General features: G+C 45.2%; 1 protein-coding gene across 1 annotated transcript in view; it reads left to right on the top strand.

Annotated features, from left to right (window-relative positions):
• QSOX1 (quiescin sulfhydryl oxidase 1) overlaps positions 1–17,314 on the top strand; it is a 353,508-nt gene extending 336,194 nt beyond the window's left edge. Inside the window, exons 9-12 of the mRNA XM_069232081.1 lie at positions 299–421; positions 2,268–2,421; positions 13,796–13,972; positions 14,737–17,314. Of these exons, the coding sequence (XP_069088182.1) occupies positions 299–421; positions 2,268–2,421; positions 13,796–13,972; positions 14,737–15,569 (1,287 nt within the window). The 3' untranslated portion in view covers positions 15,570–17,314. The remainder of the gene's footprint in view (positions 1–298; positions 422–2,267; positions 2,422–13,795; positions 13,973–14,736) is intronic.
• Positions 17,315–20,145: the final 2,831 nt, after the last annotated feature.

Below are 20,145 nucleotides of genomic sequence, written 5' to 3'. Positions count from 1 at the left end.
GGCATGAGGCTTTCTGGTGTATAAAGAATGTCCTTTTTTTGGCAAGCAAAGTGATATGAAAAACAGAATGTTTATGAGCAATCCTCTTGAAATAAATCTTCTGTAGACTGGATGGACGATATCATTTTTGTGGGCGAGAGTGAGGTCTTAATGTGTGTTTCTGTCAGTTGACTGTGCTGTGTTTTTACATTGGTGTTGTGTGCCAATCTTCCAACAAATTAGTTCCTCAGTGTTCTAACTTTAGTGCTGTAAGGTTTTGTTGCCTATCGCTGCTGATGTGTTTTTTTTTCTATTGTAGTTTTTCCCTGCACGACCTTTTGTTAAGAATCTTCTTCTGGCTATGGACTCATGGCTTCAGAATGTGACTGAGAACCAAATTTCCTACAGTGACTTTGAAAATGTCCTCAATAATAGAGGAAGTGTAAGTTCTTCTTCCCTTTCAGTATCTAGTTTTTCCAGCATCATTGCATACCATATGTGTATCTCGTAAATATTTTTCCATAATCATTTTTGTTTCCTTTACCTCTAATGCTCCCGTGTGTTTCCTCCTCTTTCTTCGATTGACCTGCCTGGCTTTTTTTCATTCCTAAATCACTTTTACTTATCTTGCTCTGCTTTGCTCAGTTAATTTTTAGTAAGTGTACCACTTTCCTTATTTGCATTTCTTCTTGTCATTCTCTTTCTCCCAGACATCCCTTTCCTTTTACGATTTTCCTTCTCACATTCTCTACTTTTCCTCTCGCCTTCAGTATCCCCTTGCCCTCTTTTTGTTAGGCATGTGTTTTCTCTCTTACGTTGTTGTCACTTTCTTTTTCTTTTTTGCGTTTTCCTTGTCTCCTTTTATTTTCCTGTTTTTTCTGTACTCCTATTTAGGTCTCGCCTGCCAGGAGCACATGCGCTATAGCTGCGAGGATTATTGTTTACTATGAAGCGCTTGGGCCACCCCAGCACTTGCCATTTGTTTTCATCATTGTCACTCTTATTTGCTGCCTCATAATTGGCTAGCGTGTACCAGGCGCCACCTCCTTTTCGGTCTGTGGGACATGTACTCCACTTCACGCTACCAATGACACTCCAAACAGTGCCACTCCATGCCACACAACGTCTCTCTACTCCACTCTGTCACTCAACCCCATGCCTTACAATTGCACTCCACGTCACTCCATTTCTACAATGCCAATAACTTTCGCTTAGACAAAACCTGTTGACTTTGCCAATGCTTGTTTTTCTTGGCACTCTGTGTTCTCTTTTTCTTCTCCGAATTTGCTGTTGTTCAGTCCCTCATTTTTCTGTTTGATTGCTCGTCTTTCTTTGCTTTTCTTGTAAAGCTTTTCCTTTTGTACTTTTTTGTGCACTTTGTTGCATTTCCTTTTCTCGTCTGTTTTCTCCTTGTGACTTTTCTACTTGTTCTGTTTTTCATTATCTCTTGCCCTTCTTCTTTTTGGCCTGGTATTCACTTTCCTCTTGTTCCCTATATTTTTAATCTTGTTTGGTTTCCTTGCCTTTTTTGGGTCTGCTTTTTCCCTACCTCTTTTCAAACTGTTTACTGCTTCTCCAATTTCTTCACCCGTTTGACTTGCCATGTTGAGCTTTTTTAATTGGCCTACTTTGTGTTCCTGTTGTCCTACTTTTCTTTTTCGTCTTGCCCTTCTTTGAATTTTGTTATATTGTTAGCTATTTTTCCCCAAGGATTCGACATACAGACCTAATGTTTCATCTCTACAAGCTGGATAGTGCCCCCCAAGTGAATGCACTTGCTGGAGTGTATTGGAATTTAGATCTTCCCCAAACTTGGTTAATAATATAAGAAAGCAATAATTAACCTTGTGCTCCCTTGTGAAGAACCAGTGCACACATTTTAACTCCATATCTAGTCCCAAAAAGAAAATAATGGAGGTTTGGGAGGAAGTAGACTACAACCCATAAAGCCTCTGTTGAGCTTGTTTTGGATCTGTGTGCCCAGTGAGGAGACCGAAGTGCAATAACAAGTAAGAACGGACTACGACGAAGTGCAGGAGATAAGCTGACACGGATGTGCGTGAAGGATGAATGAATGAGAGAGTGGACATTTGAAGAGGTGGCATGTAGAATGTAGAAAGGCACGTCTTCTGGGGAATAACTGGAGTCGATTTTGGAGAAAATAAAGACCTCTGATTTTATTTTCCTTCTTCCAACCTCAGTGCAGGTTTCTTGAACTTAGTTTTTTTATTTGTCTGCCTCCATCCGCTTTGTTGATCCCCATGATTGCTACTTTATTTTGTTTTCAGGGTCTGGAGGCTGTACTTATGGCTAATACGACGTGGGTCTGGTGTCAAGGCAGTGAGCCGCAGTTCAGGGGCTTCCCCTGCTCCCTCTGGACCTTGTTCCACGTGCTTACGGCGCAGTCTGTGCGTTCGGATGGCAGGCCAGTTCAAGATGAAGGTATGAATCCATCCTTATCATATCCAGATACACTGTTCGATAGCCAGATAGTGTTTGAAATTCAGACACTGTTCGATATCCATACGATATCCAGGTATCCCAGGCTTCCTGGATAGTCGCTTTGTACTCACAGGCTGACCCTTGAAAAGGAAGAAAAGTGTATCACAGTGAATTCAGTGGCACTTGTAACCACCTGTGATGTGCCAGTACCCTGTATGGATGATCAGTGGCCTTACTGTTCGGCAACAGACATCTAAAGCAGGGTGTATCCAGACGTTAAAATCTCAATTACCACTATCGAGCTCCGCATCCTAGAGGAAGCTGGCCCAGTGGTCAGGCCAGCCACTCACCTAACATCCAAAGCAACAGACAGTCCCTTTTCTCACATTATAAACCCGTGAGATACTGTGCCCCAGGCCAGGGACTTCCCAGACACACTCACCCTAAATTTTAACCCAGCAAGCATTGCACCAGAGTACCACTGCTCCCTCTTCTCATTCTACGTATGTTCTAATCGCAACCCCCAGACCCCAGATCCTACTCATCATCTATACAAATTTCCTCACAGATTCTGCGACGCAGTCCTGCTACTCTTTAGTCCAAACATTTTTAGTATAAATCATCAGCAGAGTCTATCTCCACTACCTACTGCACAACTTGCTAGTGCTTCATAGCCCATCCGCCTGAGATTAAACCCCCCAGTGGTAGAACAACCTCACTTCTGCTGCTAAAATGACTAAAATCCACACAAGGCCCAAACCGGTTGTGACAGGGCTTTTAATTCCACCGGGCATTTCCCCTTTGGCCTGAAGCCCCTGGAGGCTGGTTTTTGGAGCAATGGGGGGGGACCCTGGTTCCTCTGTCGCATTCCCCAGTGCGCCAAGGTTAATTGCAGCAAGCACAGTGAGGCTACAAGCGAGAGAGAAAGGAGGAATGGAAGGGTGTAGGTAGAGAGAACATGAGCAGAGAGAAGAGAGAGAAGAAGAAAGAGAATGTTGGGAAGAAAAGAGAGAGCACGAGGAGAGGAATGGAGCAAGGCTGGTTTGAGCATTGTTACCAGGTATGCTTCTGGTTCCCCAGTACAGCCCTGGGCGCAAATGCACAATGCTCATGGCTGCCACACTAAGGCAATGATGTGAAGTTCAGTACCGAACACCTCCTTAGGGTATTGGTATCATCAGTTGTTCAGGGGCCTCCTATGTCCTCAGGGTATTGGTATCATCAGTTGTTCAGGGGCCTCCTATGTCCTCAGGGTATTGGTATCATCAGTTGTTCAGGGGCCTCCTATGTCCTCAGGGTATTGGTATCATCAGTTGTTCAGGGCCCTCCTATGTCCTCAGGGTATTGGTATCATCAGTTGTTTGAGGGCCTCCTATGTCCTTAGGGTATTGGTATCATCAGTTGTTCGAGGGGCTCCTATGTCCTTAGGGTATTGGTATCATCAGTTGTTCAGGGACCTCCTATCTCCATCCTCCTTAGTGTAGTAATGCAAAGTGACTCTGAAATCTGCCCTGTAGAGGGACAACTTGGAAAAATGGTCTTGCTGGTCACAGAACATGAGAGGTAAGAGCATTCAAATAAAATAAACGGACTACTGCTGGAAATAGCACTGCAATGAGCAGTCTAGCATGCTGGAAACCTTTATATTAGTAGCCAGACATTCAGCTATCTCGCGGTCTCACTGTACACCTCACATGGCCCTGGCATGGAGTCTGACCTTATTTTATCTGTCACAAGAATTACTCTGACCCCTTTATCTCACTTGAAATGAATCATTTGGTATGACCCCACTCAACTACCTTAAGGCATAAAGAAAAGGAAGTCTGGTATAAATTCAGTACACTAACCATTATCCAAAATGTCTTCTTGATCATCTGAATCCAGCTTACTGCTTCTTAATAAATTAACCTACTAGTCCATACACTCTAGTAATTATATCTAGCATGTCAAATATAACAAGCCTCTTCTGCAGTATTCCATTATTACAGGCAGTCTCCCCCAGAACCTCCATTGGTGCGACCAGCTGTGAAGTAGACACAATACTGACAATTCTCTTGTGTTGTGCAGTTCCTATTTTGGTAATAAGACTGCATGTTTAGGGCACTCGCAGTGCCTCATCCAACCCTATCAGGGGAGAGGTGATTTGTGGCAATCTAAACCAGACAATCTGAGGCAGGACACGAGATACAAACTGAATTTGAATGCATTATTGAGGCAATTGCATCCTAGTGTAAAAAGCATGTGCTGCGATAATAAGGCATATGAAACACAGCACGGTAATCATCATTACAACCAAAGTAAAGAGGATTAACACCCCCACCATGTTGTGACACTAGAAAGCCTAGGGGATCTGGAGATTCCAGCAAAACCTATGTCTAGATCAGAGAGCATAGTGGTCGTAACCCTTTTCCTGGCCTAAACTAAGGGGGCAGCCCAGAGCCCATTCCTGGATAGGATAGCAAGGGTTTTTCTGTTGTCAGGGTGGCAATCCTCTCAGGAAGCTGAAGAGTCCGAGCCGGGATCAGCAAAGCTTTCTGCAGTGTGGTTCGCATCCCAGGTGGTCCTGAGCAAAATACCCTCTACCCTCCTTTGGCTGATGTGTTGTTTATATAATAGCCCATACAGTGTTCTGAGAATAGGCCTGACATAATAATAATAATGTGTCTCAGGGATAGAAATTGGCTTCTGGCTGGCAATACAAGTTGGCATATCATGTACCGAACAAAGCAGCCTTGGTCAAGGTACAGATTACATGTTAAACAATGGCTGATACAATGTGCAGGGTGAACTCTTTCTTCCTAGAAGAGGCAGCTGATAAAATATGTAAAACAATTGCTAAAAGCAGGCTTGCTCAAAAATATGAATAAACCGTGAATAAAAACGTGTATGTTGTAAAAGGCTCCAACCGGTGAACTAAGCTAAGCGAAGGTTGCCCAGCCTAGATCCTGTAGGGCCATTAAAACACTTGCTGGGTCACAAACCTTTCCTGATAGATTGGCGTCAAATCAAAGAAAGTGTTTATATTTATCCTGGTTTGAAACTTTACCCAATTAAACAAAGAAAACTCAAAATAAATCTTCAGTTATAAGAGTCTTCTGTGTCATGAAATAAGTGTCTTCTGTGTCATTAAGAACAGTGATGCATATTTACACACAAATCACCTGAAAAATAATCACTAAGAGACCACTCTCTATTGCTTCAGCTGTTGCAAAAATAATAATCAGTCACATTGCTTGAAAAAAAGTTTTTTTCTCATGAATTTATCAGAAGACTTAGATTAATAAATAGCATCATGGCATATGGTACAGATTCACCTTACCTACCATAATGTTATATGAATCATACTACATTCTACCCTTCATCCCACTGAAAACAATTGAGCTCAGTGGTAGACTTAAAATCCTTGGTTTCGTCTTCCCCCAAACCATTTTGCCTTCATCACTAATGTTAGAAATGGGGTCTCTAGTTGGCAGTCAGTTTACACCCTGTCCAAGTAGTGACCCTCACTCTAGTCAGGGTAAGAAAAATACCCAGCTCAGATAACCTCTGCTCACCCCCTTGGCATAAGCAGTAAGGCTTATCTCAGAAGCAGTGTGTAAAGCATTTGCACATAACACACAGTAATACAGTGAAAACACTACAAAAGGACACCAAACCAGTTTTAGGAAAATAGCCAATATTAATCTGTGTAAAACAAGACCAAAACGAGAAAAATATAACATACAGTATTAAAGATATGAATTTTGCAAGAATTACTTACAAATACAGTTCCTTGAAGTTGATAGCTCCGTCTGGGGCTGTCATGACATCGTGAACAACAATTCCAACCGTTCAGGCCGACTGTGGGGTCACGGGCCAGGTATAGTGTCAGGAAGACCTTCAAACTGTACCTTGGAAATGTAGGGCATTGTGATCCTCGCGATGAGATCTGGAGTGTCGTGTCGCTGGCGTCCGCGCCGTCAGTTCCAGAGGTCTGTGCAGGGGTTGTCAGGCCCTTGAAGTTGTATGCATTGCAGATCGAACTCTGGGCTGATGACAAAGTCAGGAGCGCTGGTGTTGATGGTGTTGGGGCTGTGGTGCGAAGTGGGACGATGCGATGTGCAGTGCCCACAGGTCACAGTGCCGGCCTACGGCGTCGGTGAGACCAGGGCTGTGGTGTGAAGTGGGCGGTGTGACGTGCAGTGTTGTGATGTAATGATGTAGGCAGTGGCGTCATTGTTGCTGGAGCTGATGGTGCTGGCGTCAGTGGACCGGGGGTGTGGGACGGGACGGTGCTTCATATACCTCAGGATCGGTGTCCTTGGGCCACGGTGCAGGCAGGGGCTTTGGTGTCAGTGTAGAGCATCATCGCCCGGGATGCCAAGGTGTAAGCAAGGCAATGGGGAGTGGGGGCCCTCAGGTCACAGTGAAAGCATCAACTTGGTGGCGGCACTGGTGAGACCAGGGTTGTGGTGCGAAGCAGGGCACGGCTCCTTCTGGGATTGTCCGGTCGCTGTGTAGGCAGCAGCATCGTTGATGGTGTTGTGGTGGTTTTTCTTCTGTTACAGCACCAAACACACAGTTCCCAGTGCTGTAGGCAGATGAACCTGAAGTCTTTGATATCCCTGAGTAATGCACACACAACAGGCAGTACTCCAGCTCTTCCTCTCTTTTCCTTAGCAGAGGTTCATTTTGATCCAGAAGTGTTCTAAAAGTCTGGGGTTTTGGGTCCACTACTTATACTCCTTTCTGCCTTTGAAGTTGGCAAACTTCAAAGTACAGTCTCTGTTGTTCACAAGATCCTTCCTTACCCAGGCATGGCCCCAGACACTCCACGGGGTCGTAGACTGCATTGTGTGAGGACACGCACAGTCCTTTCAGGTGTTGGCTCCTCCCTCCCCAGTCTAGCCCAAGAAAACTTATCGGGATATGCAGGACACACCTCAGCTCCCTTTGTGTCACTATCTAGAGGGAATTCACAAACAGCCCAACTGTCAGTCTGACCCAGACGTGGATTCCACAGGCAGACAGGGGCACAGAATGGTTAAGCAAGAAAATGCCCACTTTCTAAAAGTGGCATTTTCAAGCGGACAATCTGAAAACCAACTCTACCAAAATATGTATTTTTAAATTGTGAGTTCAGAGACCCCAAACTCCAAATCTCAATCAGCTCCCAATGGGAAACTGCACTCAAAAGACTTTTAAAGGCAGTCCCAATGTTAATCTATGGAACAGATTGTCCTTGCAATAGTGAATTTGGCAGTATTTCACTATCAGGACATGTAAAACACACCAGTACATGTCATACCTTTTAAATACCTGGACCCTGCCCACGGGGCTACCTAGGGCCAACTTTATGGGTGAATTACATGTAGTAAAAGGGAAGGTTTGGGCCTGGCAAGTGGGCACACTTGCCAGGTTGAATTGGCAGTGCAGGTCTGCACACACAGACACTGCAGTGACAAGTCTGAGACATGTTCACAGGGCTACTCATGTGGGTGGCACAATCAGTTCTGCAGGCCCACTAGTAGTATTTGATTTACAGGCCCTGGGCACCTCTGGTGCACTTTACTAGGGACTTACCAGTAATTCAAATATGCCAATAATGGATAAACCAATCACCAATACAATTTACACAGGGAGCACTTGCACTTCCACACTGATCAGCGGCGGTTAAAGTGCGCAGAGACAATAAACCAGCAAAAAAGAGGCCAGCATACCATATAAACAGGAGGCCAGAAGCCAAAAAGACAGGGGAAACAGGCCAAAAGATTCCAGGTCTAACAACTACTGTTTTGTTTTTGTTGGCATTAGGACTCTGTGCACTTTACCATTGCTAACAAGTGCTAAAGTGCTTGTGCTGCCTCCTTAAAACTTACACCTGACTTGCATATTTAATTTACAGTTAATTCACTTACAAGTCCCTAGTATATTGTACTATATTTACGCAGGGCCTGTAATTTAAATGCTAGTTGATGGCCTGCAGTACTTGTGCCACCAACTTAATTAGAAACTTTAAAACATGTCTCAGGCCTGCTACTACAGATTGTGATGCAGTTATAAAACTGCCAGTCTGACTTAGCATAGTAAACCTTTTACAAGGCCTGCACTTTCCTTTTTAATACATATATGTCAGCCCTAAGGTAGGCCCTAAAAAGCCAAGAGGCAGGGTGCACTCAATTTAAAAAGTAGGACAAGTGTTTTTATGGACGTCAATTCACCAAAATGCCAGAGGTAGCGGAAGTGACATCACACATCCTTTGACCTTCACCTTCACTCACAGACACATGCTTACACATAACACACCTTCACACTCACTTTCTCTCACATAAATACACTCTTACCTGCAACGCATGTTCACAATATACATTTAAAAGAAATTTTTTACTTACCTGAACTGCTTTAGAAAGTCATATTCCAGCTAATTTTACATTCATAGCCAATAGTGTAATATTATTAACTATTAGTGTAAAAACAAATTGACAGGCTACAAATAGTGTGGAGCCACAACTGAGTCCTGGCGCTGAGCAGTGGGGGGACGCTCCTCTGCCATTGAGGAGGAGCCATCCTAGTGGTAAAGCTTACTGTACTGTGAGTTTTTCACATTGCCTATTATTGGGTCATATGGGTACTAATATTTCATGTATATCTAAGCCTTGGTCTCTCTGCAGAGTGCACAAAGCATTGGTCACAAATTTGCCAATTGTAATTGCAATTTTATGCAAACATGAGTGATGGGGTGTAGACAGCTGTAAGTTGACGGTGCTAGAGGAAAGGAAAATGCTATGTTTACAGGTGAGGAGAGTGAATGGGAGTTGATTCGGAAGAGTTGAAAGAGTGACGAAGAGAAAGATAAGGTGTAACATATGCTGACTGAGAACATCAGAACGGTGTAAGGTGAAAAAAGGCATAAGAATCTAACAAAGGAGAGCTACCAGAAGAAAGTGGTGTGAACGGGAGAATGGGAGTGACTCAGGCACCTAAAAGACCACTACCCCTTCCTCACACCTTAGTAATGTTATCATTTAGGCTCATCGTTTCAGAATTCAAACATTTTCAGTTCTAATAATTCACCCCATTATTATTGATGCTTGGTTATTTATATGATACTTTCAATAAGCACTTGCAAAGCTAATAGGTCTTGCTTGATTAAGGTGTGTGCTTGTTGCATGATATGCCTTGATATAGTAACAGAAAACTCAGAGGCTCCAAAATACTGGTGAGGAGAAACCCTGGGTGAATCTCAAGATTCTAGTTCACATGTTTTAAGTCAAGCCCTTAATCTAATAGGTCACATCTCTTGAAAGCGTCAGCAGGCTAAAGGTGAGATACGCCTACATGTCTGCAGTGTACCTCCATCTCACATTAATATTTTACACCATGGGTAAACAAAAACATTTTCCCAGGGGGCAAATGTACATGGCTGCCAAAGTGCACCAGCCTTGAGGGAGACAGAAAATATGCCATATCTAAGTAGATACGACACATATTTTCGTTCTCTCCCTTTGGCACAGGGCAGGGCAGCACAGCAACTTTGATCAGTATTGCCTTATGTCAAAGATTAGTAAATCTGGGCCTATTAGTGCTTAGGCTCAGTTTTATGTAGCTAATACCATAAAAAAATTATTGACAAAGACCCATCAAGAAGATGTGCGTTTCACTGAGGTGGGCAGACACAAAAGCCCAACCTCCACTACTAAATGTGGTTCAGTGCAAACGTTTTAGCCATGGCACTAGGAGACTATGGGGGTCATTCCTACATTGGCGGGCGGCAGTCGCCGCCCGCCAAGTGGGAACCGCCACTTGGCCGCACCGCGGTCAAAAGACCGCGGAGGCCATTCTGGCTTTCCAGGTGGGCCGGCGGGCGCCCACCGAGGGAGCGCCCGCCGGCCCAGCGGAAAAGGCCCTGCAAACCAGAAGCCGGCTCCAAATGGAGCCGGCGGTGTTGCAGGGGTGCGACGGGTGCAGTTGCACCCGTCGCGTTTTTCACTGTCTGCTAAGCAGACAGTGAAAATCATGCTGGGGCCCTGTTAGGGGGCCCCTGCACTGCCCATGCCAGTGGTATGGGCAGTGCAGGGGCCCCACGACACCCGTTCCCGCCATCCTGTTCCTGGCGGTAAAAACCGCCAGAAACAGGGTGGCGGGAAGGGGGTCGGAATCTCCATGGAGATTCAGCCCAGACAGGGGAAATCCGTCGGGAAACCGCTGGATCCCCTTTTCTGACCGTGGCTTTACCGCTGCGGTCAGAATGGGCAGGGAAGCACCGCCAGCCTGTTGGCGGTGCTTCCGTCATTTTAGCCCTGGCGGTTGCGGACCGCCAGGGTTAGAATGACCCCCTATATGCCAAAATATACTGGTTAATTATGGCCTTCTCATGTGACAAACTGTGAGGTATCAGGTAATTACTTTTTCAACACACTTTTTTTTTTATTTATTTTTTTACAGTGGTAAGAACAATTTGAGTCAAACTAAACACTGGTAGTAGGTATGTGCTAAGAAAATAGGGCTGTAACTCAACAGTGCTTAAATTTTACCCAGGAGGGAGAGAATGCCCAGTCCACTCATTAAACTGTGTGCAGCGAGAAAGTTATGGACCTTGAAAGCGGGAGTCCTGCACTGAGGTTTCGGTACTCCTGCTTGGTCACATCATGTCTTTGCTGCTACCTTTGTCCGCTTAAATGCCATTATTGGATAGAAATGCTCGTCTGTTCCACATCCTTTGGAATGTTACCCCTCAGTCAAGCACACAAAGGGACTCCGCTATTTCTCTTTCTCCCTGGTTTCTGCAGTCCATCCACTCTCCATGTCAGCGGAAAGCATCTCTAAATATCCAGTTTGTTCGCTTAGTCGAGTTTTATGAGAGTTGGACACATGGGTCTGTGTCACACCTAATGGGATTTGAGTTACAATAAAAAGCTGCTTCACGTTCAAGAAGGACGGAAGACCCTCCATCAACCTACATGTGTCTGTCTGATACATTTGTAGAATAAGGCATCAGGGGAATGCAGGGGCTGAGTGACTTACATTGGTCATCCACGCTTTGTGTACCCATGATGCTTGCATATGCTTGATAATTCATTGCCCAATGTATATTCTGTTCTTGTACTGTTTGCCAACATCTGTCTCAGTAGTGCCTCTAGGAAGCATTCTGCACCAAATAACAATTTGCTATAAGGACTTTTTATAGTTTTTCAGACTTGTGAACCACTCAATATTATAGAAAGCTCTCCTGGTTTGCCTGTTCTCTCCTCTCCTTTCTATGGCACTAAGATACTTCTTTCTTCTGTCGTGTGTCTAATTTTTGTGTTTGTGCTTTCCTATATATCCCTCTCTCTAATATCCTTTACAATCTCCTATCACTATTTTTGGTTTTCGTTCATCTTTTTTTTATACCTTGTCCTCAATCAACGACATTTTTTCTCTCCCTTTAACAACCCCTCCTCAGTAGTTTCCCACTAAAGAAAGAAATTAATGTAACCTCTGTTCAGTTTGTCTCCCGAACTTAGTTTGTTGTACTCTTTCTACTCACCCTTTCATGAGTAGCTTTTTTTTCCTTTTAGTGCCCCCATGCTCCAGTTTCTCTCCCCTCTTTTCTAGGGCTTCTTCAGCATTTTACCACTTATTCTCCTATTCTCTTTGCCATTCCCTCTCTTTCCCAGGCCTAATCCCTAATATACTAGCAATGAGCTCTCCACACATAGGCGCTGCCGATGGACTTCAATTGTAGCACCAACTATTTTGGAAGAGAACCTCCACAATTTCTACTGATATACATATGTTTTGCCTCACATCATCCTTTCTATTGGAGAAGAGAGACGATTCCATTTGTAGTTTTGCTTTGTATCAAGAGATGTGTTACATAGAAAACTCCTTTTGTTGCTCAGGTACCAACAACACTGGAAATGCACTTCATTTGTGCTTTGCAAAATACATGCCACTGGAGCGGTGTGCCATTATTTTCAAGTGTATACTTCAGCCGCAAAAACAAAACCACAAGACAGTGAATGCAAGGGGCTAATAACTAAAAGGTCGCAAGCTGAGGATGCTGCTTGTATGTTTCTACACTGATAGTCAGATACTGGACTTCATACTTCCTGGTTATGAACTCCTGCGGACTGTCACCTGGCTTACTGAGTTGCACTGCTGAATTGTGTCTCAGGTCAGAGGGGTTCTAATTTACATCTTATACTAGGTTTCCAGTGTCTGAGTTTGAAAATTGTGGTCACCCACATTCCTAACGTGTACAACCAGTAATAGTCACTGAGATCAGGATTCAAACCAAACAACATGGCAGCATTATCCACTTTAATGGTGATTACATTTTTTGAGTTCACACCAAGTCTGTACAACACTTGGACATTGCACAAATGTATGGAGATGATCCGCTGTTGTTAAACCACAGAGGGCAATGGCTGTTGTTTTATTTGACTATCTCACTAATTCTACGATGGAAGAGTGGTAAATTATTCGAATCGTCTTTTATGCAGCAATCAGTGATAAATTTCATGTAGCTAAAATGGAGTCAAATGCACCTTTTTGTTTTCATTTACAAATCAATTCTTAGTGTGGCAGATAACACTGATTCTGGTAGCTTGCCTGCCTAGAGAGTAGTCAAGTCTTCAACTCACATAGCCTTGGCTGCAGTGCACAGAGAACAATCACTGCCACAAGTTGGGAAAAAGGATTAGAGGGAACATTGGCCATAACTACCAGGTGGTTGGCCAAGGAAAAAGGAATCTGAAAATGGCGACCTCATGAGGGGCTTCCAGAGCATATGTATAATGTCATGCAGGGGGGGGACATAGCACCAAATGGTTGACAACTTGCAGATGCCCCCGAAATAAAAGCAGAGAGAGAAAAGGGATTAAAAGAGACAGGTATGTAACAATTTCGTTTCTTTACAGTGCTGGTCCTGAAGTTTTTTTTTTTTTGGACAACTAATCATTTTAAAACACAGAATCTGCTGTTATGTCTTCCCAGCTTGAAGGGTCTACTGCAATGGGGCTGCAGTGAACAGGACAACGTTGATGTAGGGCACCAGGATCCAATGTGGTGTTGTGGTTAATGGTAATGTGCATGGCCCTATGCAACATCAAGGCCAGGTGGACCATGAACAGTCCTCATTCTTTCTCAGCTGCACAAAAGACACTGCATTTGAGAGAGTAAAATTGCAGACTGATATCCCGATGGAAGATAGTCATGATTCCAGATATCAGATTATTTTTTCTTGGTTACATGTTGTAGCATGCCATATCACGGTGTATGAGAGTTGGTGACATTCCCAGTGGGGCAGGGGCGATGAGGAGGAATGAATGCCACGGTTGAGGACACCTCATGCACCTGCCTTGGTTCAGTGTGACTCGGTCGCCTGATGTCCATCTTTCCCTTTTTCCAGATGCAGTGGACATCCTCGGAGCCATGAGGAGTTACGTCAAGAATTTCTTTGGCTGCGAGGAGTGTGCCAAGCACTTTGAAGGTATGGCCAGCAAGTCCATGGGGAACGTGAGCACTCAGGATGAGGCTATCGAGTGGCTTTGGGATCGGCACAACAAGGTGAACGCTCGTTTGGCAGGTGAGTTCTAATATATGCTGTCTTGCCCAGGTGTGTACCAAATGTTTGGGCAGAAAATGCTGCCTCTGCAGAGCAACATAAGCACCATGTAGTTGTTGTCTCTCTCTCTCTCTCCTGTCAAACCCGCCTTCCTCGTGAGACTCTAATGCTTCCCTTTGTTCCTGGCAGATACTTGAATTCTGCAGATTCTTCCTCTTTTGACATTTTCATTTCACATTTCTGAATTTTGTGGGCTATTTGATTGGCAGCAACACAGTCTAAGAATATGTCCCACTCTGTTAGCTTTACTTATAGGCCGTTCACCAGTTCATGTGGGGACTGAGACATAAATTGCTCCCTCAATTTACTGCACTCTTCCAGGAGGACCAAAACCTCATCCAGCTCATTTCAATATGTTAGTGACAGTCCATAAGAGGGGAACAATTGCCAAGAAGATGATCCTATTGAAATATATGTAGGAATTTGGCTGGTTTGGCAAGTGAAAAGGGTTCCAAGGAGGGAGACACCCTAAAGGTTGAGGGGTATGCTAAGTATATTATAGTACGTACTTTGTGAGAGGATTACCTGTTGGAAATTAAGCCAAAATAAGGAATGTAAGTGCGGCAACCTGTTGTGGTAGTTAGGGGCACAGAAAAGGCATTTCGTTTCCATGAACTGGGGACGTCCTAGCACAGTATTATCCTGAATGTCACTGAGTCCAGTAGATCTACAGTGTGTGAACTGTAATACGTGGAATAAAGCAGCATACTTTCTTGTTTTCCCAGGGGAAAAGAGTGAAGATCCAAGGTTCCCCAAGCTGCAGTGGCCTACACCTGACCTTTGCCCCCTTTGTCAGAGGGAGAAGGATGGAGAGCTCTATTGGGATGTGAGCGAAGTACGTCACTACCTGAAGGCGCATTATGGCAAAGAGAATATTGTGAATGACTACCTGGAGGACGAGCAGGAGCTACTGAAGAGGCAAAGGCTGGCGGAGGGAGAGGCGCTTGAGAAACCGGAAGTGGGGCAGGACAGCCCTGCTCCAATGGAAACCAGAGAGAGGCGTGATGTAGCTAAGACTGAGGTGGAAGAGATGGATGAGAATAACGAGGACATGTTGGAGAACCGTGGAATGGTAAATGAGATGCACCAAGTACGGAAGCACAACAAAAGACCCACCATCATTCGGCTGAGCGCAAAATCTAAAAGTGAGGACACTGCCATTGTGGATCTGGATTCCTTTATTGATGAACACTACAAGCAGAAAGCGGTGCAGAGCGCCAGGAGGAAGCGCAGTGCAAGTGAGAGAGGGCTGCAGTCTCATAGGCTCGAGGAGGATTTGCTACCTGATGTGGACAGTGCAGCCGTGCATGAGCGCCTGAGAAAGAGGGGCGCCGGCTCCAAGCACCTCAATGGGATTTTAGTGGAAGAAGGCTATCCAAAGGGGCCCGTCTCCCAGCGGCGCTGGTTCCGGGTCATCGATCTAGGTTTCTCCCGCCTGGACCTCAGTCTCTGCATTGTGCTTTACCTCCTCTCCTCCATCTGCCTGCTGTCCATGTACCTTTACTTCCATATGAAAAAACGCTGCTGGAAGCAGAGGGCTGGCTTCCCGTCGGCGTGAGGCCACCGGAGCCCCTGGACAAAAATCTGGCACACAAGCTTCTTGGGCTGTAATTTGGGCAATGGTGCTTGGCCGTGGCTGTAGTCTCCACAGCATTTTTGAGTAATTGCTTGGTGGCCGGTAGGGTAATGTGCGGAGGCATTCCTGAGCATAAACGCGTGCTGTCCTGCACACCAGGTGAAAACTTCAACCTGGGCTTCGTCAAGATCTGGACACTAGGCACATCAGGACCAGTCACTGTCCACCGAAGAAATGGGATGATCTTTGACATTCTCGGAGCTAGAGCAGTCGGACACATAATGACCCGAACTACTAGTGCTGCAGAAAGCAAAGTACTCCCCTGACCCCAGCTTGACCCATGCTATATCCATGTTTTGTCTAAATAGGAAGAGATGTGAATACCTGCCAGCTCTCCACAGTCCTGGCCGCAAGCACCACTTCTCTTCCATGCTCCTGCATGCCACTGACTGCTGCATCTCAGTCCTGATCTGCGGCACCTCCACTGACTGCTCCGCCACAGCTCCTCAAACCTTATTGCCGTATTTGAGTCAGCAGTGGCTGGCAGGTGTACCTGGTTCTTTGCATAGCGAGCCCCGCTGTTACTGCACAGAAACCTCACACGCCTCCTAGGTAACCTTTGGCTCTTACTGGTGTCTCACTGCAAGGGCTGGTGTGCTGATAGCAGTTCATTGGAAATTTTGGTGTTAAACTATACACCTCCAAGACTATTATAATTGACATTTTATGCTCCTTTTTGATTGGCTACGTGATTGGGCTGCATTCGTCCCTCATGACATCTGGTCATCTTTTTTGCTCAATTGTTGGCAAATTGGAAGAATATGATGAATAGATGTCAGGAGGGACGAAGGGCAGAGCACCTTAACCTCATTCCTAGCTTTAATGCTAGGAATCCTAAGAGTGGTCCGCCTTTTGGATGTAGTTAGCGGTGCCCCTGAATACAAACTTCTTTTCCAACAAGTCACTTTTACCCAGAGATAAACACATACTGTCCTTTTTAGCGATATGTCCAGTGCAAAAAGCCAGAAGAAAGAGAAGACACTTTGCATTGGATTTCTGGGAGTATGAAGCAGGGATGATCTGTTTTTGTTCATGCACAATAGTGAGCGGTAAGCCGCTATTCATTCAGAAGAAAGATGCTGTTTTAGTAAGGGGATGACTCAATCTACTATAATAAAGGAGCTTATGTTTGTTACAGGAAAGAGATTAAAATAATCCACACTTGCTCAACGGGAAGAGTCCCGCATACCCACTGCTATGTTGGATCAGGTGTGATTGGGACTTTCCATTTCCGGCTTTGATGCGGAGAGGTTATTTGGGAGCATCAATTTCTGGACTGGGGGGAGAATGTTTGGAAAAACCAACAACTGCTTTAGAACCAGTATGTTTTGGGGGAAAATCTATTATATGTGTTTGATGAGGGGGGCTGAGAGAAATGAACATGTACTGAAGCTTGGAGAACTACTAAATTATATGTCACTTCTTCGGGGAATAAATGTTTGAGAATCAACCCTAAATTCTATGGGTGGGGCACTGTGGATTGAGCCTCCGTTGGGAAGGAGCTGGATTTCCAGGCTCCATCCTTATGTGAAGCGCTTGGGAGAATTAACTTCTATCTTCGATTAAGGTGCTGATCTAAAATGAGGTTGCAGCTTTGATGCTTATTTCTTCTTTTTATTCACCTTGTGTTTACATTATTGTGTAATTAATAAAATTGTGATACTTTTTATTGTTTGTTAAAGTTATTTTGCTCCGTTGTAATTAAGAAATGTGCATTTACTGCAGTTGTTCATGAATGCCGCATCATGATATTTTTTTGTACAGTGTGCAACTACTCTGGAAATGGGTTTTGGAGCATCATAGTTCTAGCACCTATCAGACCAATTAACTGGCTAACAGGTTTTTAGAAGCTTACATAAATGCAGTGTGGTTCAGAGTTGTGCCAGGGAAAGGACGGTCCATGGCTTAGCTGCCACCACTACGAAGGCTCAGTCTCCCATTCTTACCTCATATGTATAATGCATTTAAATAAGATGGGCAGATTGAGTGGAGGGACCTTATCAGTCGTTATACACACCAATTTGAACAACATGTGTTTATGAATGGGCAACCAGTGGAGTTTCCTTAAATGATGGGAAAAATAGGATTGTCTATTAAAACTTTGATTCAGCCAAACTGCAGCCTTGGCGATTTTTGGGATTGGGCTACAGACTCCTAAAGTCTGACTGAAGTTAGGGCATCTGATTGCCCGAGCAGTAGTGCTTGATGAACTAGTGTAACAAGTCCTGTGTGGCTGCCTACCGGATTCCAAGACTGGAACTCCACGTACTAACGTAGTGGTTGTGGCTTGTTCTCTTATGGAATGAGTACGCAAACCCTCAGGGGTTGGTTTTTGGCCAATGCATAGCAGATTTTAATGTAGCACACGATGCAACAGGACATGGTCCATTTCTGCAAGGTCTTACCCTTCTATGCTCTGACATAGCCCACAAAACGTTGGTCGTCCACCCAGAACTCTTTAGGATGGTCAAGGTAGAATGAAAACACACTCTTTGGGTCCATACGGTGAAGTTGTTCCTCTTCCTTGGAGGGATGTGGCAGAGAGTAAAAAAGTAGGCAAGATGATAAATTGGCCAACATAAAAGGGAGTGATGACTTTCGGCACAAAAAAAGGCTCTAGCAGGCAGGTTGTCTGGAATGCTCAGCAATGAAGGCTTTGATAAGGCCTGAAGCTCATTGACCCTCTGGGCAGATGTTATTGCCATGCAGAAAGCTGTCTTGATGGTAAGAAGCCTGAGGGGACAACTATGTAGAGTTTCATAGTAAGCGCACATTAGAAAAGTGAGCACAAGATTAAGGTCCCACTGAGGCATGGTGAAGGTAGAAACATGTTGCAACCCTTTCAAAAATCTTTTAACAGAGGATTTTAAGAGGGATAGCTCCTCAGGCAGCCACAGGAAGGCTGAAATAGCAGAAAGATAGCCCTTGAAAGTGACCATAGCAGAGCCCTGCTGGGGGACAGAGAGAATAAAGAGAAGGACCTGAGAGAGGGAAGCAGAGAGTGGGTCAATCTGTTTCTCTGCTCCCTTGCCACAAAGTTTCTCCAACAACAGGCGTATACAGTCTTGGTAAAGGGAAACCTAACTGCCAAAGTAAATTGCAGACTTAGGGCGGAAGGTCAAAAGTTGTCAACTGTCACCGCTCAATCTCCACGCAAGAAGGCAGAACGTTGACAGGAGAATACTTAGTTGCTGCTGTAACTGAAGATCCTCCTGAGCAGAGGACCGATGGCTATGCTTAACAGCTCGGCATGCCAAACTCTGAGTCCAGTCCGGAGCCACAAGGGTGACTTGGGCCTGGTTGTTTCTGATCTTCTTGAGAACACTGGGCAAGAGTGGTATGGGCGTAAAGGCATACAGGAGGCCTGACCGCCACTCAAGACAAAAAGTGACGCAGAGCAAGAGACACCTTTTGAAACTCCAGTGTGCAGTACTGCTGACATTGTACATTCTTGTCAGTGGCAAACAGATTTAACCAAGGCTCTCTCCTTCTTTGCATCACTTCAGGATGGAGATGCCATTTGTGATAAGCTAGGCATCTTTGGCTGAGATTTTCTGCTCTAATGCACAGAGAATCTACTAGGTGTTGACCCACCAGGGATATGCCCTGATGTTCCAGTCATGTTTAGAGATGCAGGACCTCTTGACAAAGGATCCACAACCCTACCCTGACCTGTTTGTTTCTGGACTAGATGGCGGGTGTGGCGTGCTTGAACACTTGCACTAGCCTTCACCTGTCGGTGGTTAGAAAGGCTTCGAGTGCCAGCCAGATCGCCTGGAGTTCCGGTAGGTTGATGGGGAGTCTAGATTCTGTTGGAGACTAGAGGAGTCTGATCTCCACCTCTCCCAGTGGGCCACCCTATCCCAAGAGTGATGCATCAGTCACCATTGTCAGAACTGGTTGGGTAAGGGAGAGGATCTGCTGCTGACCGAATCGAGGTTCGTTAACCACCACTGCAGATCTTTTGCCGTTCTCTCCAAGATCTGGAACACGTCGGAGAGATTCCCCTAATGCTCTACCCACTGTAACTTCAGGCCGCACTGCAAAGCCTGCATATGCTATCTGGCTGGGTGTCACCAGCAAGATGCAGGAGGCCATGAGGCCCAGCATCCTCACAGTCATTCTCACCGAAATCCACGGCAGAGGCAGAAACATCGGTATCATAGCCTGAATATCCCAGACTCCCCACTCGGGAGGTTAAGCCCGAAACTGCACTGTGTGCAGAACAGCTCAGCTGAAAGGGAGTCAGGTGTGAGTTCAGCACACTGTTAGTGAACCCCAGCAAATGCGTCCTTGTTGTAGGTTTCTTTGTGGACAGGGGTGCTGTCTTCGGGAGATCTTGGTCTTTAGGGAAGGCAGGCAGTCCTCTGAAGGTTTGTGGAGATCACTGGTCCTGCAGGATGAGTCGTCTTCTTGTAGGAGGAGTCTTGAAGCTTCAGGCAGGCCGGTAGGGCTGGGGCCAAGTCAGTTGTTGTCTGGAGTCTTCACTGCTGATGTG

Source organism: Pleurodeles waltl, chromosome 4_2 (assembly GCF_031143425.1).
Source record: "Pleurodeles waltl isolate 20211129_DDA chromosome 4_2, aPleWal1.hap1.20221129, whole genome shotgun sequence".
NCBI classification, from domain to species: domain Eukaryota; kingdom Metazoa; phylum Chordata; class Amphibia; order Caudata; family Salamandridae; genus Pleurodeles; species Pleurodeles waltl.
Note: the sequence above shows the minus strand (reverse complement) of the source record. Positions and strands in the feature narration are given on the sequence as shown.